Source organism: Nyctereutes procyonoides, unplaced genomic scaffold (assembly GCF_905146905.1).
Source record: "Nyctereutes procyonoides isolate TBG_1078 unplaced genomic scaffold, NYPRO_anot_genome, whole genome shotgun sequence".
NCBI lineage: Eukaryota > Metazoa > Chordata > Mammalia > Carnivora > Canidae > Nyctereutes > Nyctereutes procyonoides.
This window is the reverse complement of record NW_026575040.1, coordinates 1,195,809-1,223,164: the sequence shown is the minus strand read 5'-3', so window position 1 is coordinate 1,223,164 and position 27,356 is coordinate 1,195,809. Positions and strand designations below refer to the sequence as shown.

The window sequence follows — 27,356 nt, the reverse complement described above, 5'->3', positions numbered from 1 at the left end:
GGCAGCAGCTTGTTCAGCAGAGGCCTTATTTGCCTCGTCCTGATTTTTAAAAAGCTCCTGTCCTGATCTGGTTTGCCTAAACTAAGTGGGTCCCATAGACTAAAGAAATCAACAGTGTTTGGGTTGAAAGAGTTCATGCTATTTCTAATAATTACTGTGGAGGCTGTTTTCTAGTTTGGAGGTGAAATCATTCTTTTCCTGAGGAAGTCTCAAAGTGCTCTACAAATGATAACTCATTACGCCAAATGTTTTAACACTTAGCTTCACACTGCTTTTGATCATTCACATGTAAGCAAATGGCATTAGGCTGTCAGCATTGAGCAGGTACACAGTGGCAGCAAAATGATGGCAGAGGAGGGAGAGTACGTGTGAAACTCCGACGCTGGAAAGTGAGTGGTGTCTGGAGCAGCACTGAATGAGACACATCTCAGTTCCATGACTTTCTGGATTCACTTTCCCTTTGGGTGCTCTCAAACCTTGTTATTCAGAGTTTGTTTGTTTGTTTATTTATTTATTTTTAAATTTTTATTTATTTATGATAGTCACAGAGAGAGAGAGAGAGCGGCAGAGACACAGGCAGAGGGAGAAGCAGGCTTCATGCACTGGGAGCCCGATGTGGGATTCGATCCTGGGTCTCCAGGATCGCGCCCTGGGCCAAAGGCAGGCGCCAAACCCCTGCGCCACCCAGGGATCCCTGTTATTCAGAGTTTAGTCCAAGAACCAGCAGCATCAGCATCACCTAGGAATTTGGAAATGGGGAGTCTCGGGTCCCAGCCCCAGACCTCCTGAATCAGAGTCTGCAGTTTAATAAGATCCTCAGGTGACTGCTGTTCACCATAGAGTTTGAAAAGTACCATTCTAAGCAATAACTAATGGTTTGTGAAGCTCTTTAATTCACTGAGCCTTCTGGCTTTATTATTTCAGTCTTAGGATAGTAAGTTTTTGGAAAGTAGGTATCAAGGTTACTAGCTATTATATTTTCTTTTTCCAAGTGGATGGATAAAGGTTAGAAATGCAGATTCTGGAGTTGGATTGTCTGGATTCAAATCCTGGCTCTGCCACTTGTACATGGTTTCTTTGTTCGTTGAGGGCAACTGCAGTGAGCAAAGGTAGATCCCACCACCCCACTGGTCCGTGACAGACCTGTAGTTGAGTTACGAATAAGCCTTTGTTGTGTGTTTGGGGGCAGGAGAGTTCATTTTTGTCAGTATTACTTGGATTCATGGTCTCTTGATCTTAACCGACGCACCAATTACTGAAAACTTGGGAAACTTTTCAACTTCAGTAGAAAAAAACGTTCTAATGAATAATAGACTTTTCAGCTTCACTGTAAAAAAAAGTATATAAATAGATTTAAAAGTGATGGCAAATCTGATTAAATTATAACATGCTAAGAAATAGTAGGAACATTTTGCTAACAGAGCTTAAAGATTTTTACCAGTGCTCTGATCTTGTTTTCTGCAGGGGGCAGCTGGCATTTTATGTTATGTGGGAGCCTATGTCTTTATCACTTACGACGACTATGACCACTTCTTTGAAGATGTGTATACTCTCATTCCTGCTGTGGTGATCATAGCTGTAGGAGCCCTGCTTTTCATTATTGGCCTAATTGGCTGCTGTGCCACAATCCGAGAAAGCCGCTGTGGACTTGCCACGGTAAGTTACCACTTCACCAGCTGCATGTGTCACCGTAGTATGTGGGAATATTTCATTTGTAACTGGCTTGAATTGAGTATGAAACACCGTAGGCTCTTTGCCTCTTAAGATTGAAACAAAATTAGCACTTCTCTGCAATCTAGCAGTTATCTCAGGTAACTGTTTTTATATCAAGATAATATTTAGAGCAGTTTTTAAAATTTGTATTTAATTTTGACACTATTTTCATCCTTACAGTTTGTCATCATCCTACTCTTGGTTTTTGTCACAGAAGTTGTTGTTGTGGTTTTGGGATACGTTTACAGAGCAAAGGTATGTTGTCTACTGTAATTCACATGTTTTAAAATTAATTAATTTCATTTGATTAATTTTTACACAATTAATTTTAATTAATTTAAGTTAATTTAATTAATTTTAATTAACTAAAACTGTAATTCATAGGTTTAAGTATTTCAAGTAAAATAGAACAAATTCATTTTATCACAGTAAACATTTTCTTTTGCCTTTCTTCAGTTTAGTCACTGCTTTAAAAATCTAAAGTAAGTTAGAAGTTGCACAGAGAAGGGATGCCTGGGTGGTTCCGCAGTTGAGCATCCGCCCTCAGCTCAGGGCGTGATCTTGGAGCCCCGGGATCAAGTCCCATATCAGGCTCCCTACATGGAGTCTACTTCCCCTATCTCTGCCTCTCTCTGTGTCTCTCATGAATAAATAAATCTAAAAAAAAAAAAAATTGCACAGAGAACAGATTGATAGTTGCCATTCATGGGAGGTTGGGTGAAATGGATGAAGGGAATCAAAAAGTACAAACGTCCAGTTATAAAGTAAGTAAATCATGGGGATATAATGTATAGCATGGCAACTTAAGTTAGTATTACTGTAATGCATATTTGAAAGTTGCTAAAAGAGTAGATCTTAAAAGTTCTCTCATCACCATAAAATTATATAATTATATGTGGTGAAGGAATCAGACTTACTGTGGTGATTATTTTCCATATAAAAAGTTTGAACCACACTGAAACTAATATATAATGTTAGATGTCAGTTTTACCTCAAAAAATGCATTTAGTAAACATAAGTCCAGTTTTCTGGCTTAATAAAGAGAACATAAAGGGCTTTTGTTTTCTGTTTAAGAATACTGCAACATTTCAGGCTCTTCTTTCTGAACAATTCTTTCCACCAAACGTACCCGTGTAGGCATCTGAGATTGTGTTTAATGTGGATTTTGATCTCAGTAAGTCTGCTGAAAGTTTGATTATTTGTTTGGTTTTTTTTAAGATTTTATTTATTTATTTATTCATAGAGATGCAGAGAGAGAGAGAGTAGCAGACACACAGGCAGAGGGAGAAGCAGGCTCCATGCAGAGAGCCTGATGTGGGACTCGATCCAGGGTCTCCAGGATCACGCCCTGGGCTGCAGGCAGCGCTAAACCGCTGCACCACCGGGGCTGCCCTGATTATTTCAGTTTTTATGTATTTTTCTGCTACAGTAATTTTTTTCTACAATGTATTCTGCGCTGTGTCAGTTAGGATCTTATGAGAAGTACATGCAAAGATGGAATTCAATGTACATGGATTCCGTTAGAGCAAAGGCCTATGAGAGAACATGGAGAAGCAACCAGGACTGGCTGAGAGCTAGCAGGCCTAATGCAAGTGTAATCCCCAGTACTTGTTAGTGTAACTATGTAGTTAATTAAATATTGACTAAGTCCATGAAAAATATGAGTACATGAAAAAAAATTGAATGATTTGAAAAGACTTGGTAAAAACAAGTAGTTACTAAAACATTTCTGATCAAATCAGATATGGGTATGATCACTATAAAAGTTTAGGGGAAATTTATTAACATTTAGTAGAATTCCACACTTTGATTGTGTTATGTCTCTGCAGTTTCAAGAAACCCAAACTGGAAGTCATTGTCAGTGTATTAAGGATGTGATTTGTGCAGAACAAATAATAAAGAGCTCTAGTCAATGGATCCTCTGCAAAGACAAGATAGGCTTGCATCTTAAGATTGGTGTGAAATACCTATTTCTGTGGTTCAAGCTAAATGAAAATGTTTACTTTTTTAGAAGTCTGTGATTTTTATGGACTTTCCAAGTTAACCAACTAACCACTACTGACCACGGGAGGCTTCTCCATTTTTAAATCCAGTATAAGTGCATTTATGGCTCATTTTTACATGTGGGGTAATAATGAAAAACACAAGATGTCCTTTGGATTGGAGATAGTATATGAAAGTCAATTTGGGTCATGGTTAGGTCTTTTCGTTCCACAAATATTTGTTAGGAATAGTTTTAGAACTTTGTCAAAATCATAAATGGCCTACTTGGATTTCAAACTATATTTGACAAAAATATTTATATATAGGTACCCATAAATATATACACCCAGCTCACCCAGTTGACCTTTGAACAACACAGGGTTTTTTGTTGTTGTTGTTGTTTTTGTTTGTTTGTTTGTTTTAAACACAGGGGTTTTGTATGTACAAGTTAACATGGGACATAAATCTCTGGACCCCAAAAGGTAGAGATCAGCCCGAGGGGTTTCCTACTGGCCCATATATTCTCTATGTAAGACATGCTAAAGAATATTCAGCTATCCCCTTTATTACATTAAAGCTGTCTGCTGAAAGAAGGATTTGTTTTAAAATTTGATTCATCCAGGCCCACCTCTAACCCCAGACTTTTTCATGTGGTTGATTTGTTCATGCAGAATTTCCAGCTAACCCTTAACTAAACTTTATAGGCACACCCTAGTGACTGTTCCACAGGGGGGAGATGTTACAGCCCTTTGTAAAATTCTTCTGGAGCTTCAATTAGAGGCTGTTGTAATATCTGATCACAACTCACTTTCCTCATTTGAGGCAAGATAATAGAAACATTAAACCAAGAGCAAGTAATTTCTGGACAAGATAGTCCCACCCCCACCCCCACCCCGGCCTCCATCCCCCTTGATGGATTCTGCTACAATGTATATTTTAAAGATTGAACCTGGGACTCTGAATTCCTAAAGGGCCAGGCCGTCATCTTTGACTGCCCAGCAGTGGCAAGGTGCCTGGCATAATAAGTGGATTGATTGAATGAAAAAAAAAATTACATAGCAAGACTTCTAGTCTCATTTAATATAGCAAAGTGTACTATTCTAATTTGTACGTATTTAGCTTTCTTTAAATTACCTCAGAATGAGCTCCAGATGAATCCTTGGTCAGCTGAGTTCAGATTTCCTCAGCTTATAAATTCCCTGTATGGAAGGGCAACATAAGATTTCTGATTTCTGTTTTAGAACTAAATTGAGGGCTTCATTTTCCTTTGCCCTTTGAAAAAAAATGGCTTGGTTCTGGACATAGAAAAAGATGGTTGTTAGTTGGGATCCTGCCTTCTGTGCCTATCTTGAGGAGTGAGAGGTCCTGCCAACTTGAACACCAAGGCAGCTGTTGCCAGCCACCCCTGTTTGCCCTTCTTTCCTCTTTCTTCGTCACTTCCTTTTCTTTTACCTATTTTGCCTGTTTTTGCTTTCCACCTACAGTGCCATCTAAGGTTAAACAGACCTACCTTAAGTTAATTAATTGGGGTATAACTTTAGAGCTATGATAAAAACATAATAGAGGTATTCTTTCTGTAACTTAGAGTTTTAAATCAAAGGCATAATATGCCAATTTAATATTCAAACCACTGATACATAAGGTACCAGGCAAAGATGCCCCAAAAAGGAATGCATTGGATTATGCCCCTACGGGTTATCCGCTTTATCACATAACTGGTATAATTACTAAGTGGGCCTAATCATCTTAGAAGGGTAAGGAGAATCTTAACACAAGCATATTTTACTAAATGACACTTTCTTGCCACTGTAGTGATTGGCAGCAATAAGTTAGAAAGGATTTATTTCCTGTCTTCCCATTCACACAACATGGAACTGCACTTTTTTCATAAAGTGCCACTTATACAGACTGATTTTTTTTTAACCTGCTGATTACTTCTGCATATTTGGCCAAATCTCAACATTGAATTAAAAACTGGAAAGCATGTTGGTATTTGTTCCAAAAGTTGAAGTTGGGGGGGTGGTAAATTATTTTTGCCTCTGTTGGAACAGAAAGTGAGTAGGTCCAACCCACTAAAAGTTTACTTGAAACGGAAGGCAGTTCGTTTATAATTTAGGATATGTGTCTCAGGGTTCAGCTGCGTTCTCCCTCTTAAATAGGTTGTTAATCTTCCATCTTGCATACAGTCTTCTTTGAATGCTTTTAATCTGTCTGAATTTTCTGCTGAATCTCCATAGAGGTAGGAAGGGTTCACAGAGATGTCTGGCAACTTGCCATACATGTCACTTAGGTATTTTAGCTGAAGTCTTGACAAATATTAATTTTACCACTATTTTGAAGGAACCAAATTCTTTGTTTTGATTCAGGTGGAAAATGAGGTCGATCGCAGCATTCAGAAAGTGTATAAGACCTACAATGGAACCAACCCTGATGCTGCTAGCCGGGCTATTGATTATGTACAGAGACAGGTGAGCTCTCGAGGCGGATTTGTTTTTGAGAGCCAATTACTGTTGGGTCCACCTTAAACTAGCTGCTGTTACTAGATAAATTAGACATCTATTCTCATAGCCATGGTTATCTTCATGATGTCTAATATTTTTACCTTCACACTTGAAAATTTTTTTCCACTGTCACCTAATCAAAGCCAGATAAGAAGCATTTGACTTTTTACCAAATAATTAGTGAGAAAGGTGATAATGAAAGACCGGTATGATCACAGGGAAAGGTGGGAGCCTTGAGGGACTTCAGAGGAGGTAAGAGGTTTTTTTCATTTACCTTTAGAAAGTGAGACCAGAAAAGATAACAGACAAAACTATATAAAAAAAAAAAAAGAAAGAAAGAAAAAGAAAAAAGGACAATTTGAAATACATGAAGGTAGAAAGAATAGTATAGTACCCATAAACTACCCCCAAATTGACAATTTTTTGTCAATCATATTTCACCCTTTACCCCATGTATCTTTTGCTTGATTACATTAAAGCAAATCTCAGACATTTCAGAGAAAGTATTTGAAGCACGTTGTCATTGGAAATAATATTTAACTCAGAACCAGGTATTTACCATGTAAGATATGAAGATTTTTCTTAGCTATAAATTACCCCTTGTGGGTAATGTGCTTTTCATGTGGAGATTCTAAAATTACTTGTCATATGTGGCTATTTAAGTCAGAATTTAAAATTAAAAAAAAAAAAAGAATTTAAAATTCGATTCCTTAGTCATCCCAGCCACATTGTAAGTGTTCAGTAGCCTCAGGTGGCTAGTGGCTAATAATGTTGAATATGCAGACACAGAACATTTATGTCATTGCAGAAAGTTTTATTGGACCTCACTGGTCTAGAGTAGCTGAAAGCTCTGCAGTGCACAGAACTCTAAAGTTCCACACAGGAATATGAGTCTTATGAGGACTGATATTTCTCTTTTCTTCCCCACTAGCTGCATTGTTGTGGAATTCACAACTATTCAGACTGGGAAAATACAGACTGGTTCAAAGAAACCAAAAACCAGAGTGTCCCTCTTAGCTGCTGCAGAGAGACCGCCAGCAGCTGTAATGGCAGCCTGGCCCACCCCTCCAACCTCTATGCCGAGGTAAGTGTGATTTCTTGGCCAAGACTTGACTCTAGCTTGGTAACCTGTTTTTCTCTGTGATTTGTCTTTACCTAGATCTTCTTTTCTATACTCTTTGACCTGTCTTTAATGCTCTTCTAGGTTGTTGTAAATTCTTTTTAAATGTATTGTCTTTCCCTCTGTGTTTGTTATTTTCATTTCTGCCACTGAGCAGTAATACTTGACCTTGCAGCTTTCACTTTTAAATGACTTCTAATGAGAATAACTGTGTTTCAGGGATGTGAGGCTCTAGTTGTAAAGAAGCTACAGGAAATCATGATGCATGTTATCTGGGCAGCGCTGGCATTTGCAGCTATTCAGGTAAGCACAGCTAACCAAGGAATTGTCATCAGAGTCTGCTGATTCACTGATGTCAGCTGTTTATGGTTTTCATCATTAAGTACGCTTAAAACTTTGTGTATATAGATAGATAATTTGGGAGTGATTGAGAACCAGCCACCAGTTACCAACACCTGTCATTTCCTGTCTCTAGACCTAGACCCAAGATGGTTCCAAGAAACCACAGATCTGTATTTGAGGGAACTCTGCTCTATTTTCTTGATTAGTGAGTTCAAAATACATACTGTTGTCCTAGTGTATTCTTGGGAGGTATTTTAATAGCTCTCAAAATTTTAAAAATTGTACTGCTTTATTTCACTTTGGAAATGGAAAGCTTTATTTCAGTCTTCTTGTACTCTTTCTTCTGGTTCTCATTTTTCTGTCCTCAAGGGTTTTATATGTCCATATATGTTAATCAAGAACTGATCCTACAACACTAGGTTCTTAAACGGATAAGAGCAGTTTCATTGCTTTACAGAAAAGATCGAGTGAAAACTGAGGTTCTAGTCTCTTCTGTATTTGTGGACTTAGTTTTTCCAGACTGACAGCTATCAAGGAATCACTTGACACATGTGCAGGTGAACCATGCCATTATTGGTAGCTGAGGGGACTTGTTTTCCCAACTCCTACCAGTGAAAACAGTTTTTTTCCCATCTAGTAATGGCATGTGCAGAGTAGCTGGTGACTGTTTAATTACTTCTCACTTTACCTACTCCTCCTTCCCTCTCCCACCATATCCCACCCACGCACCCTCATCCTTATCCCTCACCTGAAAATAAGAAAGATAACTATTTTTTCCTCTCAGTACAACTACCTACAGTGCTAGTTTCTCAGGCATATACAATATATCTTAGGGATTATCTTAAACTCAGAATAGCCAATTGTTTGAAATGATTGAGAAGCCTTTGCATCAGATCTAGTTCTCAGAGTGTTCTTTTGGTGGTTCTTGAAATATGCTTCAGGCCTAGAGAACCTATTTTAAGAAAGTGTAAGTAGCTTTTAAGTGTTAGATAAAAACCAATATAATTGCTAGTTTAAGTGTAAATTGCTTGTACTGCCTACTCTCTGTATATTTGAACAAAAGCTAGTCTATTTAATAGGAAATGCCTTTCAAAATGGCAAAGAGGTGATTGTTGACTTTGCTGGTATTCAAACAGCCCTGAAATGATTCATTAAAAAGCCTAGCTCTTTATTTGCTATGGTCTCTGCCCTTCTAAGCATTTACTTTGTGGCTCAACATGGCAGTAGTATGATGATCAGCAGGCATGTATTTCATATCATTGCATATCTTGATTGTCTCTGCAAATACATTCATGTAGCTAAAAATAATGAAACATGAAGAAGGTCTCTTTTCCAAGGTGAAATCGTGGTATGTGCATTCTTAATGATTTTACTTGTGTTAATAAATCACGTACTAGCATGCAGCAAAAAAGCTTTGAAACTGTAAGGTGCTTATGATCATGAAATACACAGCATGTATAAAGAAGACTGATGAAAATCATCACTTTAGCTATGTCCTTCATCGAGTTATGCTTATTAACCAGGCAGATATTGCTTCATTAAATATATTTTCGGGGGGGCTAATAAATATTTTAATTATTCTCTTAAGTATGCCTTCTCATATGCATTTTATGCTTAAATCACCCTGATTTAGGTAATGGCTGATAAAGATTTGACGTGTTCAGTTTAGCAAAACTAAGTCGAAGGTTCAGAGCTCTCACAGACTCAAAACCTAGTGGCTTTGAAAATTTGAAAACTTTGGTTTTAAGGGGAAAAAACATACATTTGTAATAATGAAAGAATTTCCCTAACATGTTTTTTTTTTAAAGAGTACCTGTAAATGTTCTGAACTTTTGATACTCAAAATCTGATTTAAATTGATGCCCTGGGTGTGGAAAACCTGAGCAAAGGCAAAAACAACACAAACATCAGTGATCTCTAGTGCTTGTATGCCCATCCTGATAGAGAAAGTGAGAGCTAAAGGACACTTGGAGAGTGTGTTGTCCTTGTTACCCTTGTTTTAAAGGCCATGAAAATGAGGAGGGGGTGGAGTGTGGAGCAAGGATAGTATGACTAATGACCATCAGTGAAGCTTGAATCCTGGCCCATTGTACTCTGCCTCCAGTTACAAAGTGAAGAATTAAGGTTCTCAAAAGATTAAATTCCTCAATTCTGCTATGAAACCTGACAGTTAATTGCCACTTCAGCTTAAGAAAATACACAATGTAATTGCATTGAAATATCATTGGTACTTTCCTCCAGGTTCTAAAGTGAGGAAGCTCTAATAGCTGGGTTTAAATAATGCTCAGGGCGCCCGTCTGGCACAGTCAGAAGAGCATGGGATTCTTAGTCTTGGAAGTTGTGCGTTTGAGCCCCATGTTGGGTATAGAGATTTCTTAAATAAAGAAAACTTTAAAAAAAAAAATAATGGTTGAAAGATGACTTTTGGTGGTGGTGTATCTGTTTGGTGGTGTAACTGTTTGAAGCATGGTCTTTTTTTCATTTGAGTGTGATTTGTGGTACTGTTACGTTACATTTTGTTGAAGTTCCAAGACATACAGTGAGTTTAGGAAGAAATTTTCTCATAAACTTAATTTACCAATAGGCTCTAGTTCACACGTTAACAATCTGTAGGCCCTTTGGGCCAAAGCTATTCCACTGCTTCTTATTGTGTTAGCCACACTCATTTAATATTATCTGTGACTGCTTTTGTGTTATAGTGGCAGAGTTGTGTGTGTGTGACAGAGACTGATTTTGTCTGTTGGTTCACAAAGCCTAAAATATTTACTGTTTTCCCTTTAAGAAAACATTTGTTGACCCTTGTCCTAGTCTAGTTAAATGATCTAGGCTTGAGTAGGGCCAAAATAATGAAGAAAATCCTGAAAAATACTAGTTAATTCTTAAAACAGGTTTTTTCCTTTTTTAAGATTATATTTATTTATTCATGAGAGACAGACATAGACAAGGGGAGAAGCAGGCTCCCTGCGGGGATCCCGATGGGGAACTCAATCCCAGGATCCTGGGATCACGACATGAGCCAAAGGCAGACGCTCAACCACTGAGCCGCCCAGGCATCTGCAACAGCATTTTTTAATATAAGAGAAAGATTTTTAAAATTTTGCTACACTCCTTATTTTGTTTTAGGTAATCTCCACACCCAACATAGGCCTCTGTCCTACAACCTCAATATCAAGTCTCATGCTCCACCAAATGAGCCAGCCAGGCACTCCTTATTAGCTTTTTAAAATCAGCAAGATTTTTTACTTCTTTGAGCATACCCAGCCTCTTAAATTAAGAAATGATCAATTAGGAATTTTATATCTAAAAGATCTGGTCATAATAATGGATAAAAATGTACGTTTTGATTTGGCAGTCTCTTAAGTATCTGCTGTGAGTAAGACTTTCTGCAAAGTATGGGGAAATGGGAATTGTCTTTGGAGTCTCATGAAGTTGGCGTGTCCTCAAGATGCAATGATCAAGAGCAAACTGTCACAGAGGATTGTTTCCCAGGGCCAGGCTGCTTTTTTTCTGGTCTGTCAAGTGTGAAAGAGGTTGAGCCTGCTATTTTCTTCCTGCTGTTTCTTGATTGCCAGTTATTCATTAAAATGAGTTAAAATACATAAGTAACACTTTGGATTGAGCCCCCAGATAGTTAAAATCTAGTGGGTTGATTCTGACATACATTTAAAGAAGTATTTCAAGTAATTCTTCATTAAAAATTTAAACCAAGGCTTGGGAAGCTAATTCTTGAATGGCTAGATTTTGTTTTGTTTTTAATTTAGAGGAAATTAATCTTTTTTATTTTTAAAGATATTATTTATTCATAGAGAGAGAGAGAGAGACAGAGACACAGGCAGAGGGAGAAGCAGGCTCCATGCAGGGAGCCCGACGGTGGGACTCGATTCCGGGTCTCCAGGATCACGTCCTGGGCTGCAGGTGGTGCTAAACCACTGTGCCACCAGGGCTGCCCGAGGAAATTAATCTTAATTGTTAACTTTTTATAAGTTTTACCCATTTGATAGAATTTTTTTAAGATGATATAAATTTAGTGAAATGTAAGTCTCCCTGTCAGTCTTATGCTAGTTCTTGAGTCCCATTCCATCTCCCTTTAAGTAGCAACCACTGTTACCAGGTTTCCGTATATCCTTCCAGAAGTAGTTTTGTTTAGGTAGCACGTAAATATTTTTTATGTAAATGAAAGTATGGTATGTAATTTTCTACCATGCTTTTTTAAAAGATTGAGTTAATTGTATATTCACATGCATTTTTTTTTATTAAGTAAACTCTGCCTCCAACATGAGATGTAAATTCATGACCCCAAAGAGAAGAGTGGCACATTCCACCAGCTGAGCCAGCTAGGCACCCCAATTCACCTGCAGTTTAAGAAGTAATACCATCAGAGTCCTTGTATGCTTTGTCCAGTTTCCCTCACTGGTAATATTTTGCAAAACTATAGTGTATCACAACCAGGGTATTGGCACTGATATAATCCACCAATTTTATGCAGATTTTTCATTTCTGTTTGTATTTGGTTCTGTATAGTGTTATGACCTGGTAGGTTCCTGTATCCACCACCACAATCAAGATACTGAACAATTTTAACGCCTAAGGATTCCACTTAGTACCCTTTTGTTACTAACTGCATCCACCTCCATCCTGTGCCGCCTCTTCCCATACCCTAGCAACCACTAATCTGTTCTCCATTTCTAAGTTTGTCATTTCAATGTATTATATAAATGGAACCTTATGGTATGTAACCTTTGGTTCCTTCTTATGTCTTACTATGGCTGCACAGTGTTCCATTTGGGGGGGCATACTTTATAATTTAATCTACATTAATGGGCACTTATGTAAGTCTTGCTATTACAGAAATGCAAGTAGCGGATGTCCTCTGTATGCATGTGCAAAGTCTGTAGCAAAACTTTGTAGCTACAAAGTTGAGTCCATTGTATAAGTGGCTTTTTGATAGGTACTTCCACATTTTTCTCAGAAAATAGTGTTTCCAGTTTGCAGTTCCAAAACCTTGTGTAACAATACCTCTTTTCCCATAATACCCCCTATGTAGTATATTCTAGAACATTTTAATCCTTGGCAGTTTTTTTTTTTTTATTTTTTTTTCTTGGCAGTTTTTAAAATCACCATTTGCCTCTCTATTTAGCAATTATTTTTTGTAGTTGCTTGCTGTTATATTTAGACTGAGTGCAGATTAGTTCTCATGACTTGAGTATTGCAGGGAAAATTTTTACTGCAAGAAATAACTCTGGAGCTAAGATATTTCCAATTGTTGGAAAATTTTAATAATCAGTGAAATTTCAGTATAGCAGAGCTTTGGAAGCGGACCTGTAGTACTGTACTAGTGATAAGGTTTGGACTCTAAGAAGTTAATGTGTAGAGCTTAATGCTCGTAAACAGACTCATTCCCAAGCATGAGTAGGGTTTTATCAAGCTTATTTAGTTGTTTTAAAATCAGTACAAGTTGACATCATTGAAATAAAAGTCAGGAAAAGAAATGATGCTTATTTCAGACCCCATTTGAGAATGCTGGCTCCTTCAATAGAAGTTAACCTACTGAAAGGAATGTGAGGGAAGTGGAATGGGAAAGAGGTCCCCCCCCCTAGAAAATCAGTAATTTCTGAGCTTAGCATTTTTATTGCTCAATTTAACATTGCTTGGGAACATAATTGTGTTTGATTTTATAGCTATTCTGAGAATGTTTTGATGACGTAGTAAATGGAAATGTATTTCTTTAGGAATTAGATAGTAAACATGTCTAGAACTGGCTAAAGATATTTACTAAATTTTAACAATTTCCACTTTTAAAATGTCTCAAGGTGCTTTATGCTATTACTGTGCTCAGCAGATATTGATACAATGAAACCAGCAAGCATGAATGTCAGCAGCAAGTACATATATCAATGGGTAGAATATGGGCTTATTAAGGGCAGAAATTGGAGTGTGTGACTTCTGTACCACGGAGACTTCAGATTGAGGGCATCCTTATCTCTGTGTTGTGTCTCATTAGTTACCCTCCACTTCAGACTGAGAGAGCTGAGAGCTCGATGATTATGGATCCGGCACATTTTGTTGAAATTGATTGACCCCATATGCACAGAAACTGAGACCTTTCGCTGCCCGTGAAAAGTTAGAACAGCAATTAACTTACTCTTATTTAGCTCTTTGGTTACTATTTATATTTTGTAAGAAGTCAGGTCAAAAATCCTAGAATCATTTTCTCCTTAATCCAGTTTAATCCTCTTGCTTATTCAAAATAACATCGCATGACTTTATTACAATTCAGTTTGCTGCCACAGAAGGATTAGGGCTTATTAAAATAAAATAATGAAAGAAGAGTGACCTTTAAAAAGTAATATGTCTGTAATACCACAGAGCCAAATCTGGATTTCAAAAATAGTAAATAATTATGAAAGAAATAAAAACCTTCAAACCAATTTCTTGGCATCAAGATTAGTTTTCCACCATAGGGCTTTTGGGCTGTTTATTTACTGAATTTTGTGGATTGTTAATAAAGCCTGTGTCCCCAGGTCCAGATCCCTGAAAAGACCACCAGTAAGTTTCCTTAATACATGTAGTCTTTGTCATTCCACTCCCTAGACCCTTGCTGTCCGGATGGTAGCCACTGGCCAGTCACGTGTGTCCCAATTAATTTAAATAAAATAAAAAACATAAATCCTCAGTTGCACTAGCTACATTTCAGGTGCTCAGTAGCCCCATGTGGCTAGTGACTACCAAGTCTGTAAGCTCAGATACAGAATGTTTCCATCATTGCAGAAAGCTCTTTTTTTTTTAGAGTGCTGTCGATTGAGAACGGGATTGAGAATGGGGATGGCAGGAGGAGAACCTTGCGTTTCTGCTCTTCACATATTGTTCTTAGGTGTGAGGCAGGGAAACTAAAAGTTGGTTTCTAAAAAGATAATGTACATATTAGAAATTTCTTCTGTTCCTGTCGTCACTGCTTTTTTGATGTTTAGAGATCGCTGAACTTGGAAGCAGCTCCGTTGCCAACCACAAAATGTACACTGTGCTCTGAGAGGGTCTTCAGCCTCCTTTTTCCCCCTGTTGTTTTCTTCCCACAGCTGCTGGGCATGTTATGTGCATGCATCGTACTGTGCAGAAGGAGTAGAGATCCTGCTTATGAGCTCCTCATCACCGGTGGAACGTACGCATAGGAGAAGACGCAAGCCTCAGCTTTTTAGTCGTGTTCTGATTTGGAAGGTGAATTGAGCAGGTCTACTCTATTGGCGGCCTGAGTTCATCTAGTTAAAGCACACGGGTGTTGGACAAAGCAGCTTGGCTCTTCATGTGCCCACCTATTTCCCTGCCCACCTAGGAGTTTCTTTTCCTCTGTTCTAGCTGACTCTCCGTGTTCCTAAGTTCTTAAGTATGGCAGTTTATGTTCTAATTTCAGAACCATTTGCAGGTTGCATAGTGTGGGAGAATCAAAAGAGGACCTAGGCCTGCTTCTGTTAGGTCCCTGCAGTAACGGGGCTGCTGCCGGAGTATCTCTGGGCCCTTCCAGTGTGCATGGTGGAGAACTCTGGGCCAAAGGTGCTTGGGGGGAGAGGGAGGAAACCAGCTGCAGTGAAAGTTAACACCAGATGGTGCCCCTCGTCAGTGTCCTTTTAAAAAAAAACATATACTGTAGTTCAGTAAGATAGCAACTGTATAAAATTGCTAAAATAGATTTTAGAATCATACAGTGTGTCTCTTGGTTCATCTTCAAAATCAGACTGATCTTTGAAACTAGCAGTTTTTAATCAAAGCTGGCTTTATAGGAGGAGTATAATGTATGCACTACTGTTTTAAAACAATTAGTGTGTGTGTGTGTGTGTGTGTGTGTGTGTTTGTGTTTGTATGATTGAGCCCATTCATCGTAAGTCTAAACTCGTTAGCATTAATCTACCCATGTAGACTAGCAAAGTAGTATGTAGATGTGATCTCAGTTGTAAATAGAAAAATCTAATTCAATAAACTGTGTATCACCCCTGAACATGTACTTTTTAATTATTTGGGGACATTTCAGTTCCCAAACAGCGGTGTAATGTTTTAAATGTTGGTGGTGTCTGCAGTTCTTCATGATTTACATGTGTTTTAATTATATCAGTTGCCAAATTCTAAAGGCCTTGGGATCCAGAAAACCACAGGTGCTTTTCAGTCCAATATATCCTACAAAGCACAGATCCCAATCCCAGGTGCCCATATCATGGCTTTTAAACACATCAGTGGGTTATTCCCTAAGAATAAGGATATTGTAACTGAGCACGTTGAATACTGACACAATACTTAAACTTACCCCTCATGTTTCAGTTGACCTCACAACGTCCTTTATACCATTTCCCCTCCAGTTCCAGATCCAGTCAAGGACCAGGTGTTAGTTGTCCTGTCTCTTTGGTTTCCTTTAATCTGGAATGTTGCCATAGCTTTGTCACTTATGACATTGACATTTTGGAAAAATACAGTCCCTTCTTTATTTTTTATTTTATTTTATTTTTTTTTAATTTATTTATGATAGTCACACAGAGAGAGAGAGAGAGAGGCAGAGACACAGGCAGAGGGAGAAGCAGGCTCCATGCACCGGGAGCCTGATGTGGGACTCGATCCCGGGTCCCCAGGATCACGCCCTGGGCCAAAGGCAGGCGCCAAACTACTGCGCCACCCAGGGATCCCCAGTCCCTTCTTTAAATGGTGTTACTCATTTTGGGTTTATTGGATGCTCCCTCTTGATGAGATTAGGTTTTGCGTTCTAAGTGGCGGGAGCACTATCCGTGTCGTGTTTCCTCTCAGGTGGTAACCACAATGTCATCTGCCCCAAAATGATGATGTTCATTTTGATCACTTGTGTATCGTTCAGGGTCCACTGAAGGGGGAAATATAAACAGGAAATAATAGAAACAGTTGCTAACTGTGGTAAAGATTAACTACTAAAAGGGGGTTAAAAAAAAAAAAAAAGACCCTGGGACACCTGGGTGGCTCAGTGATTGAGCATCTGCTCAGGTCCCGGGATCGAGTCCCACATCGGGCTCCCTGCGAGGGTCCTGCTTCTCCCTCTACGTCTCTGCCTCTCTTCCGATGTCTCTCATTAATAACATAAATAAAAAGACCCTAAAGCAGCTTAGCAGTAAAACAGTTCCCAGCCTGAAGGTCAAGGAAGAGAGGACAGGAACTGAGGAACTCAGAGCAGGGCCCTGCCAGTCTGAGGGTCGGGCTCTGGCAGGAGCACGCTGCCTGCCCTGTGTCAGGATAAACCCCTGGAGGTGCCCACCTGGCTCAGTAGCCAGGAGAGCAGAGGACTGGCCCCCATGCCAGGCGGAAACGCTAAGTGTCCGCTCAGCTCGGCCATCCTCTCCATGGGCCCCTGCTGCCCAGTGGGCCAAAGAGATGCGTCCCAGCGTGGCCAGGAAGGAGAGGAAGGCGGGTTTGGCATACTGGGTAAGTACTTGGTTAAGGTGGTTTCTGTTTCAATCCTTCCAACTCCCGTGATTTCTGGAGACCTACTACTTCAAGACTAAATGTTCACATATCCTGTTCCCCACCAAACTTCCCCTGGGGTTTAGCAAATACTGATGACTCTGACCTGGCTGAATCTTCCTTAGGATGATTGTTCTAGATTTCGTCTTTACTGTGAGGGTCGTAAAACACCGTTTCTGTTCTGGCACCCCTTCCCTGCCGGCTTCCCAGTCTTCTCCCTCCCTTCTCCTCCAGTTACTGTTTATATTCATGATGGACTGATGGGTTCCCATTTTTTTCCAGTGGTCTAGAATTCGTTATTGTCCTTTTGTGTTTTTTGCTTTTTGGTTCTCATAAAGTTCCAGGTTTGGCCAGCGGGAGCCCCTTTAGGTTGTTTCCATGTCCTGACATTTTTGTTGAACACTTGTAATTTCTGACTTTAAGAAGATGCTCCAGGCTCTTGTCGTACCCCCTGGTGCCTTGGTCCCTGGCACCAGCCGTTCTCATTACCTCGGGGATGTCTTTGCCGCTCATCCTGTCCTTGTCTTACTCTTTTAAAATTGTGTTCTCCCCCTTTTTTAGAAACAAAAGTAATGGTGCTTTAAGAAATGCAAATCTATAATGATAGACATCGATAAAGAAAAAAGTACCCAGTAGTAGTAGGCAAGTTTAGCAATGATGTGTATCCTTGTATTTACATTTATAAAATCAGATTTGGTGTGGTATTTGGTTTTGCTTCTTGCCAGTGTATGAATTCTGTTCTACAAGGTCTTTTTTCCTTCTTCACTGTGTAGCAGGTTCTCTATCGGATCGTAGAATTGCGACATTTCTGCCAACTGCGTGGACCCGTTAGTATCACGCTTCACTGGCGTACGGCGGATGGACCTGCAGATTGAATCTGGCCTTGCTGCGGGGAACATCTCCAGATGCAGACTCTTAGGCATTTACTTTTTTTTTTTTTTTTTTGGTCTTTAACAACTTTTTATTGAGGTGAAATTCACATAGCATGAAAGTGACCATTTTAAGGTGCACAGTTCAGTGGCATGGGGCACACTCAGGGTGTTGTGTGAGCACCTCCTGTGCCTGGTGCCGAAGTATTTTCCTCGCCCGTGTTCATTTCTACAGGGACGTGGGGATAGAGTCTTAGCAGCGGGTTCACTGTGGAGCAGGAGTCACATTAAGAGTCTTCCACAGCAAAAAAAAATTTTTTTAAATTTTTTTTAATTAAAAAAAAAAAAAAAGAGTCTTCCACAGCTACATCCAGTTGCCCTCCAGGAAGCTCACTCCAGCTTCCAGCCCATGAAAACGTGCATTTCCCTGTACCCCCGGGGGGACACTTTGTATATTACCAACCTTTATCTTTCTTCCAATCCGATAGATAAGAAGACACATTTTTTGACTATTAGCTAGGCCCGGGATGTTCTCAAGGCTGTTTCCAGTCGCTTGTGTCCGTTGGGTTTCCAGATTCTGTCGTCTGCCTAGTTTGACAGGTTGTTGTCGGGGGGTTGTTGTTCTCCCCCTCACGGGTCTCAACAGGGCCAAGTTTACTTAGGAAGCTCTCCTGTGAACGTCGGGCCTGTTGCCCCTGGGTGGGGGTGAGCTGATCTCCTGATTCAGTCCCTGGCTGGTGCCGAGGAGCCCTGCATCGGACGCGTCCATCCCCGGCATCTGCGGTTCTTGAGCACAGTCTGCATCTTCCGGGCGGCTCCTTACCGCGGCGTCCCCGGTGTCCTGGGGGGCCCAGCTAGTGACCTTGTGGAAGCATCCTAGGTTTACCTACTGGGCACCTTTCTGGACGCACTGAGCGCGTCGCTAGTGGTGGGAAATGGACTCTCGCACGGGTCCTTCTCTCTGGAGGAAAGTAGATACAGAAATTATAACAAGATGGAGAGGTTTGTTTATCTTTGCATCCCCAGCCCCTGGCACCTGGTGGGCGCCGCAGGTCTGAGATCAGTCCCTGCAATCTGCAATGCCGTCACAATATGATTTCCTTTTTTTTTTTTTTTTCCCCAAAGCCAAAGAACCCATCAGCCAGAAAGGTTTTCATCCCTGGCTGCAAATTAGAATCACCAGTAGAATGTTTAAAATGTTGATGCTCAAGCTCGGCCGGCAGAGAACGGGTTTCAGTCTGTAAGGTGGGGACCCAGGGCATCGGCATCTCATCAGGGGACCCCGCGGAGCAGCCAGGGGGAAGACCCACTGCCGGCTGGTGTGTAAGGTCTCCACGTGGACCTGAGGTGGAGCGGCGCCCTCCTCCCCAGGCTCTGCTGTGTACCTTCTGAGAGAAAGCCGCCGTGCCCCTGAGGTCCTCAGGCCCCGCAAGCTGGTGGAGGGCGGTGCGCCCGCCTGCTGGTGGCGGCTTTGTCCCGGGCTTGCGCTGTTGCGTCACAGGCCGGGATGGCTAACGGCCGGACATCCCGGTGCAGCCAGAGGAGCCAATTCCCGTGCGGAGGTTGCAGGGCCTGGGTGGAGCCGGGGAAGGCGGTGCGAGGCGGTGCTGGGCCTCAGGGAGTAGAGGGCCGCTGCTTTACTCCGTGTCACCTTTGGGCGAGGACAGCAACTGGAGCCCCTGTCACCGACGGTGAAAGCAAGGTCCCGAAGAATGGCAGCGGGGAAGCCTGAGCCTGGCTTCGACGCTGACGTCCCGACTGCGGAGGCCGTGTCTAAGAGGGCCTCCGTTAGGAAGACACCCGGTTCCGCGCGCCGGTTCCCTCTGCCTGGCGCCCGTCCACGTGGCTGGTCCCCAGCGCCGGGTCCTCACCGCCTGGTGGCAGAGACGGTGGAGAAGGCCGCGGAGCCAGCGAGTCTTCGGCTCCTCTGTGGGCTCTTCGCCGGGTGACCTGCAGCCCTCGACTCGCGTCCAGTCAGCTCTGGCGCCCCGAGTGCCTGGCGCGAGGCCCCGGCGCCCACGGTCCTTACCAGCGCCGCTGCCGCACCTGTCGGAGGTGGGGTCAGTGTCCAGGCCAGAGGTCTCGGAAAAGGCTCTGCGGTTGGATGGAATGTTCGATCGAGATGACCAGGTATTTCCGGGGAATAAAGCGCTGAGCCCGAGCTGCTCTCCCGCTTCCCCCGAGGCTGCTACGAGGGCCCGTGCCCAGCCCAGGCCACCCTCCTCCCCGGGCCCTGGTGCTCAGGCCCAGCCCCGCCCAGCGTCCCCCCCCTCCTCCCTCCTGCTCCTCCCGCTCCCGCTCAGCCTCTGCACCCCAGGCCCGGCGCCGGCGCCCCCTCCTTCCAGCACCGCCCTCCAGCCTTGCTTGGTGTCACCGGGCTTGCGGTGGCTGCATGACCGCCCCGGGGTGCTGAGCTCGGGAGGACACCCCTCAGCCTAGTGCCGCCTGCCCCCCCCGCCCCCCCCCCCCCCCGTTCTCAGGCACAGGCTCAGCCCCAGGAGCCTTCGGGACACCTTGTCGCGTCCCCTCCTGGTGCCTGCCGGTCTCGGCTGGGGCCGCCCGCAGAACCCTTCGTAGACCCTTCACCCGTCTCCCCGGGGAGAGCAGACCCAGCACGCGGCGGCATTTTTCTTTGCCAACATCCCTACTTAGGGCGTCAGACGTGTCCAGGCGTGGGGTCGGTTCTCTTGTAGGAAGTGCCTTACAGGGGAAGAGGACATTTCCAGAAGGATCTCAGTCTCGATCTGATTTTTCTGAGAAGCCGGAGGCCCTTCCCCACCCCCCGGGGAGCCAAGTGGGTGAGCCCCCACCCCCGGTCCGGCGCAGTGCTGCTGCTTGGGCCCCGCAGCCCGCCGGCTGCCTGCCAAGCCCGTGTCCCGCCGTGTCCCGCCTGTGTCCCTGAGGCCAGGCGCCAGGCTTGCTCGGCCACGAGGAGGAGGCCTGGCTGGGGCTGCGGGGCCGCGGGACGGTCCCCTCCCGGCCCAGGCCCGGGGCTTTGCTGGTGCCACAGCCTGTGGGGAGCGGCGGAGCCGAGGGCCTGCCCCTTCCCGGGGAGCCTTCCCGGTCCCGCACTGTCCCTGTGTCACCGACCCTCAGAAGCCTGTGGCGCCTTCAGCCTCGGGACGGTCCTGTCGCTGGTCCCCGGGCCGCTTGCGGGCTCCCTGAGCAATGCAGGACCGAGGCCTCTGGACCCAGTGGGCAGCCGTCCAGGCTGCGGGAGCTGCTCCTCAGGGGCCTGTAACCCCCCCCCGGGTGCCTCGGCCGAGCAGGGGCCTCCCAGGCCAGCGGTGGCAGTTGTTCCTGGGCTCCGGGTGCAAGAAGAGGCCCAAGAGCATCAGAGGGGAACCCCCGCCCGGGAGGGCTTCCTGCCAACGGGCCAAGGTGCCGCAGCCCCAGCCTCCCCGGCCTCCCTGGCCTCCAGGCCTCCCGTGGGCCTCGGCTGGGTGTGGGGGCAGGACCACTGCCCCAGCAGGTGCTCGGCTGCCCTCCCTGCTGCACGTGGCCCCCTCCCTGCAGCGGAGCCACAGCCTCTTCAGCAGACTGAGCTTGGCTCATCCCAGATCCCACCTCGCACGGGCCCCCCCCACCCCGTGCTCATACCCCACCTGGCGCCCTTCTCCTCGGGGTGCCCTTCCCTGCCTGCCGCTGCCCTTCCAGGTCCCCATCACCCCCCATTGCCCCCCCTTACCGCTCCCCCCCTTCCCTTTACCCGGGTGTCCGTCTCCCTGGCGGTCTGGGCCCAGGGCCCTGCTCCCTCCCCAGCAGATGGCTGGGGGAGGAGGGGGCCTGTCCCGGTGCACCCCCCCCCCCACGTCTCCCTCCCTGCACTCCGCGGCCCCATCTTGGACTAGACGCTTAGACGTGAGGGCCGAAGAGTGAACGGGACCCTGCAGACCAGGGAGAGGGCAACGCACTCCTTTATTCCCGGTGCTGATACCGTGCAGAGAGCGGCCAACACCATGGGGGGGCGGGCCCCCCTCGGACCCCATCCCGGCCCAGCAGGGCGGTTGGGGGGCTCCACCCCTCAGAGCTTCTCCAGGTAGGAGCCAGGGACGAAGCCGCGCTGCCCGTTGCGCTCCACTGTCCACCAGCCGTCCTCCCCTTCCAGGATGACCTCCAGGACGTCCCCCGCGGAGATGTTCAACTCGTCGGAATTCTGGGCAAGGGAATGAGAGCAGGCCGGGCTGGAAGGGCCGCAGGGGGTGGGGGGGTCCGTCGGCACCCCGCCCCAGACAGCAGGTGCCAGCTGGCCACCAGGTGGGCGGGGGCCCTGGGGCTGGGGGGCCTTTGCAGGCTCGCAGGGAGGAGGGCCCTGTGAGGCTCAGCCTGCTGCCTCCCCCGCCCTGGGCCCCCCACTTTCTCTGCTGCCCCAGCCCCCACAGCTGCTGAGCTGACCCCTGCCCCGCGGATGCTCCCTCTCCTTCCCCCGCCAACGCAGACCAGGCTTGGGGGTCCACATGCCCCTGTAGCCCCAGGCCTCAATCCAGGTGTGCCCGGGGGGCTCTGCGACCCTCCCGTCAAGCAGGGAGTGGCCTGGACCCGAGGGTCACACAGCCGCCCCATGGCCCGGGCCCAGCCGAGGTGCGCCCCCGTTCTTGCCCGCTCCCCAGTGGCAGCTGAGCCCCCGGGCTGGGTGCTGCTCCAGGGGCACGCGCCCTCCGCAGCCCTCGGGGGGGGGGGGGGCCTGGCCTCACCTGGGCCACGTAGTCGTAGAGCGCCCGGTAGGCGGGGGGCCCCAGGGCCTCCTTCACCACGATGCTGCTGTAGACACCCTCGGCCTGTCCCGGGGCCGCGCTCGGGGTCTCTGCGGAGGCTGAAACCGTGTGAGCCCGCAGCCCCCCCCCCCCGACCCTGGGCTGGGCCCCCTGTGCCCTGCGGGGCCTCCCTTCCCCCCAGGGTAGCGCTGGCCCGTCCCCCGCAGTCACCTGCGGAAGCTGCCACCGCCGAGGCCTTGGGACTTCCGTGCAGCAGCCCGGAGAACCTGCGGACGGGAAGGCAGGTCGGCCCGGGGGGGGGGGGGGGGGGGGCAGGTGGCCTTCCCCAAGTGGCCCCCCCCTCCCCGCTCCTGGGGCCCCGCACCCCCCACCGCCGCTCCATCCTCCATCCGCCTGGCGAGGGAGCCCACTCATGGCCCGGGGCCTGCACCCCACGGCGACCCGGCCCAGCCGGCCCTGACCCCGCAGGTGGGGGCTCCGAGCCCGGCAGGCGGGAGTCACGGAGGCTCATGAAGTAAAACGGGGGGACCCCACGAAGCGGGCAGCGCTGAGGGCCAGGCAGGCGCAGGCGTCATGGGGTGGAGCCAAGCCCTGCGAGGCTGCGGGTCACGGGGGCTCCGCTCCGGTGGAGCGTGTGCGGGATGGAGGGGCCCCCTGGGCGCACGGGAGCCAGGAGGGGTCGGACCCTCTTGGGGGGACACGGCGGGATGGGAACTCGGACGTGTGTGTGTGAGCCTGGCCTCGGGGGGCACAGGCCCAGCAGGCCCCACACTAATGGGACGGCCCTGCCCCTCCGGGAGCCCGGGCAGGGGGACAGGCAGGGGGCAGGCAGCGGGGCCACGGCCGGAGGAACGAGCTTGGTGGGGTGGGGCTGCCGCAGGCCCCGCTGCCCGGCTCCACAGTTGGCTGTACCGGGACAGCGGTTCCCGAGTCCCTGCTGGCCCCCTGTGCCGGCCGCTGGCCCCTTCCCCGTGCTGCCCCCCCATGGTGACCCCCGCCCACCCCAGGAGCCAGGCCGCCTCCACCCAGTGGGACTTCTGTCTCGGCCGTCTGTCCTTCCTCGACACTACGCCCGGGAGCTCTCCCATCCTGTCGTCTGCACAGCCCCCTGTTGAGGTCCGGGTCCCCCCAGGGCTGCAGGGCGGCCTGCGTGCCCCAGGGTCACACTTGGTGCAGCTGTGAGGCTGTGACTGCCCCCCTGGGGTCACTGCTCTCTCCCGGCTCCTGGACGGACACGCTGTGCTCCCTGCCTCCGGGGCGGCCTGCAGGGGGCGCTCCGGGGGCTCAGAGGCCTGGGAGGCCCGTAACCCGTCCCCATCCTGCCGACCACCCACAGGCAGGGCCTTCTCTGCATGAGCTTGGATGGGGAGAGGGCGTCGCAGGGCCCTGGGGTGGGGGCACGGGCACCACGCGAGACCGCGGATGCTCAGACGCCCGCCGGCAGGGCCCAAGGGCCCCTCAGGAGCCGGCTGCCGAGGGCTCCCCGGGCAGGTGGTGCTGCTCCTAGTGGGCCTTCGCCCTGGTCACCCCAGGCCCGAACCAAGTCCTTGGTTCCTGGGAACCAGTCCCAAGTCCCTGGGCCCAAGGAAGGCGAGTGACCGGTGCAGCGACACGGTGACACAAGGCCCCTGGGTCCTGCAGCCGGGCCGAGGAGGGGCCGGGAGAGTCGCTGTGCGGGGCCAGCCCTGTGCCCGGATCCGCACCAGCCGCAGTGTCCCCGTTGCAGCACGACAGCCCTGCCACCGACGCAGGCCAGCAGCGGGGCCCAGGGACGAGGGGGAGCAGCGGGGCCCAGGGACGAGGGGGCCAGCCTGGGGTCTCGGTAGCTCTGAGCACAGTCATGCCTAGTCAACGGGTGTGATGATTTGCTTAATGCCTGGGACCCCTGGGGCTGTGGGTGTCATGAGGCTCGATTGAGTCGGCTTCTCCCCAGAGTGCCTGACACCTAACAGCAGCCCCGCAGTGGGTGCTCAGCAAGCAGGTGAGGAAGGGCCGCCCGCAGGTGGAGGGGCCGGGCCCAGGCCCAGCGGTCACCTCACCTCTTGATCATGCCGCAGGATGGCTGCGTGCTGGGGCTCCCGGCTGCCGGGGTGACCTCTCGGTCGTAGTAGTTCTGGAAGGACACCGGAGCTGCGGGCAGCAGGCTGTGAGGCTGGGTGGCCCCGGCAGGCAGGACCTCTGCCACCTGCTACCCCAACTTGTCCCCATGCACAGACCCCGACGGGGACCCCAGCTGCCGTCTGGCCCTAGGCTGCCTCGGAGCTGAGGGAGAGGCCGCTCGCAGCTCAGGCGCCCGCTGTGGGCCCCACGGAGAGCAGGCGTCCCGGGCTCCGGCCCCAGGGGAGCCCAGCAGGCCCCGGGGCGCCCCCCCGCCCCCCTTCCAGCTCTCCTCGCTGCTGTACCCGGCGGGGAATTGCTCTGTCCCCACGGAGCTGCCCGCCTTGTCCAGAGAGGAGCTTCAGGGCTGGGGCCGGGCCTCCTGGGGACACCGGGGCCCCGCAACTCTGCGGCCCGGGCCGGGCTCACCTGGGGGCTCGGCGCCTGTGCTTCTGGCCTGGATGAAGCTGTCGATGTCGGCTTCCACGCTGCAGCCTTCGAGCGTCAGCCGCACCTCCTCGTAGAGCTGGGGGCAAGGGGGGCCGAGGGGGGCTGAGGGGGCCGCGCTCCAGGTGCTGCTCAGGGGGCCTCAGCCCCCCCCACCCCCAGCCTCCTCCCTGCGGGGCGCCCTGGGGCCCGGCCACCTCTCTGGGCTCCCGAGCACCTGCTCGGCCCAGGGTCCCCGGGATGTGCCTCTGTCCTCCAAAAGACAAGGAAGCGCCAGAGGGACAGGGACTTGGCCCCGGGGGTGAGTGGGGACCATGCAGCCAGACTTTGGGGTCCCTGTGAGAGGCCCCGAGGCCCAGGCTCCTCCGAGCACCGCCGGGAGGCCAGGGCGGGGGCCAGGCCAAGCCCAAGCGTGTGCACAGCGGGACTGGTGGCCCCGTGAGCAGGGTGGGGACCAGGACCCTGAGGCCGAGGCCACCGCGGCCCCACGCGCCCCCCCCCCCCCGCCCGCGCCCAGCCGCACCTCGTCGTCCTTGACGCACTGCAGGGACAGCTGGTTGCAGTGCACCCACAGGGCGTTGCGGAGGATGGTCAGTCGGTCGAACTCCTGCAGCTGGAAGGCCTGGGGGCGGGCGGGGAGGCCGGGAGACGCGAGGCTGCGGCCCGAGCCCCGAACCCGGTCCCCAGCCCGGTCCGGTCCCCCCGCAGCACCCGGGCTAGGGGCCCCGTCTGCGTGTGGGTCAGCGGCAAGGGGTGCAGGGCGCGTGGCTGCGGGCTCGGCCGCGACGGGGCACACAGGGGGTGCACGGGGCCGCGGACACGCGGGAGGCAGGGACGCGGCGGGGCCTCACCTCACACGCTGTCCGGTGCTCCTGCTCCCACTCGCCCCGCACCTTCTCCAGCTGCTCCACGTTCTGCCGGTAGACCCGCTCTGGAGGCACAGGGGTCCTCAGGGAGGCGGGCCGGCGCCCCAGCCCCCGGGGCCCTGCGGAGCCCCTTCCTCCCTGGCCCGGTTCTTCCCCTGGACGCCCGTCCGGCACCTTGGGGGGGACCAGCTCCCCCGCTGCACTCTGGGTGGCCCAGGGCAGCTGTACACCCCAGGCCTCAGGGTGCGAGGCCAGGCCTCTTGGCACCCCTGGGTCCCACCCTCTCACACCTGCTGGACGGGAGACAGGCTGGGAGAGGGCGGTACTGAGGGGGGATGCGAGCTGCTGAGTGGAACCTCCAGTCCTAGAAACCTGGGGGGCATCTGTCTGCCAGCCAAAGGAGCAGCTGGGTCCCGGGAGAGGCGGAGCAGGAGGGAGCGCATTTCCGCGGGGGGCAGGGAGTGAGCTCTCTGTCCTAGGAGGTGTGCCAACAGACACAAAGGATGCTGGGGCTGGGGGCTTCTGGCGTCAGGTGAAGGATGGAAGAATGGAAGAGACGGGGGCCCAGAGAAGCCTCCGTGTGCTTGGGGGGGGAGTGGGTCTGTCTCCCATGACGGCTGCTGTAGGTTCCGGGCTCCGGAGCCAGACAGCCTGGGTTCACACGCAGACCACCGCTTGGCTGTGTGACCTGCGGTAGTAACTTAAGCTCTCCGTGTCTCAGTTTCCTCATTTGTCACAAAGGGGGACGCAACAGTGCAGCCAAGCTGCTGGGGGCCAACCTCCCACACCAGCACACCTGGAGCAGCTGCAGCCAACCCTCTCCACTAGCCACTTAGTGGCCAGCCCTGCCCACCAGCAAGCCTGCCGCTGTCACGGCCAGATCACGACAGGAAGGCGGCAGAGGGCCCCACGCAGGTGACACCTCTAGAGCCTTGATTCTAGTGAACAGGAAGGATTGTGCTACTGGGCCCCCCAGGCTCCCACCTACATAAGACCTCTGCTGTCGCCTACCAAACACATATAAACAAACACACAAAATGGGGAGAAAAGGAATGTGTTCCAAATGAAAGAACAAGACAAAAACCCCAGAAAAGAACAAAACAAAGATAAACAATCTACCTGATAAAGAGTTAAAAGTAATAGTCAAAAAAAATAAAATAATAAAATAATAAAATTAAATTAAATTAAAATAAAATAAAAAAGTAATAGTCATAAAAATGCTCATCAGACTTGAGAGT

At 48.7% G+C, this 27,356-nt stretch overlaps 2 protein-coding genes across 2 annotated transcripts in view; one reads left to right on the top strand and one right to left on the bottom strand.

Moving 5' to 3' along the window:
* TSPAN3 (tetraspanin 3) overlaps positions 1-15,646 on the top strand; it is a 28,738-nt gene extending 13,092 nt beyond the window's left edge. The window contains exons 2-7 of the mRNA XM_055319955.1: positions 1,465-1,656; positions 1,894-1,968; positions 6,063-6,164; positions 7,129-7,281; positions 7,537-7,620; positions 14,733-15,646. Coding sequence (XP_055175930.1) covers positions 1,465-1,656; positions 1,894-1,968; positions 6,063-6,164; positions 7,129-7,281; positions 7,537-7,620; positions 14,733-14,825 — 699 coding nt within the window. The 3' untranslated portion in view covers positions 14,826-15,646. The remainder of the gene's footprint in view (positions 1-1,464; positions 1,657-1,893; positions 1,969-6,062; positions 6,165-7,128; positions 7,282-7,536; positions 7,621-14,732) is intronic.
* Positions 15,647-21,894: 6,248 nt separating this feature from the next.
* The window catches only part of PSTPIP1 (proline-serine-threonine phosphatase interacting protein 1), a 39,075-nt gene continuing 33,613 nt past the window's right edge, over positions 21,895-27,356 (bottom strand). Inside the window, exons 9-15 of the mRNA XM_055319954.1 lie at positions 26,104-26,183; positions 25,776-25,874; positions 25,235-25,331; positions 24,748-24,838; positions 22,919-22,974; positions 22,688-22,797; positions 21,895-22,149 (exon numbers count right to left, since the gene is read on the bottom strand). Of these exons, the coding sequence (XP_055175929.1) occupies positions 22,018-22,149; positions 22,688-22,797; positions 22,919-22,974; positions 24,748-24,838; positions 25,235-25,331; positions 25,776-25,874; positions 26,104-26,183 (665 nt within the window). The 3' untranslated portion in view covers positions 21,895-22,017. The remainder of the gene's footprint in view (positions 22,150-22,687; positions 22,798-22,918; positions 22,975-24,747; positions 24,839-25,234; positions 25,332-25,775; positions 25,875-26,103; positions 26,184-27,356) is intronic.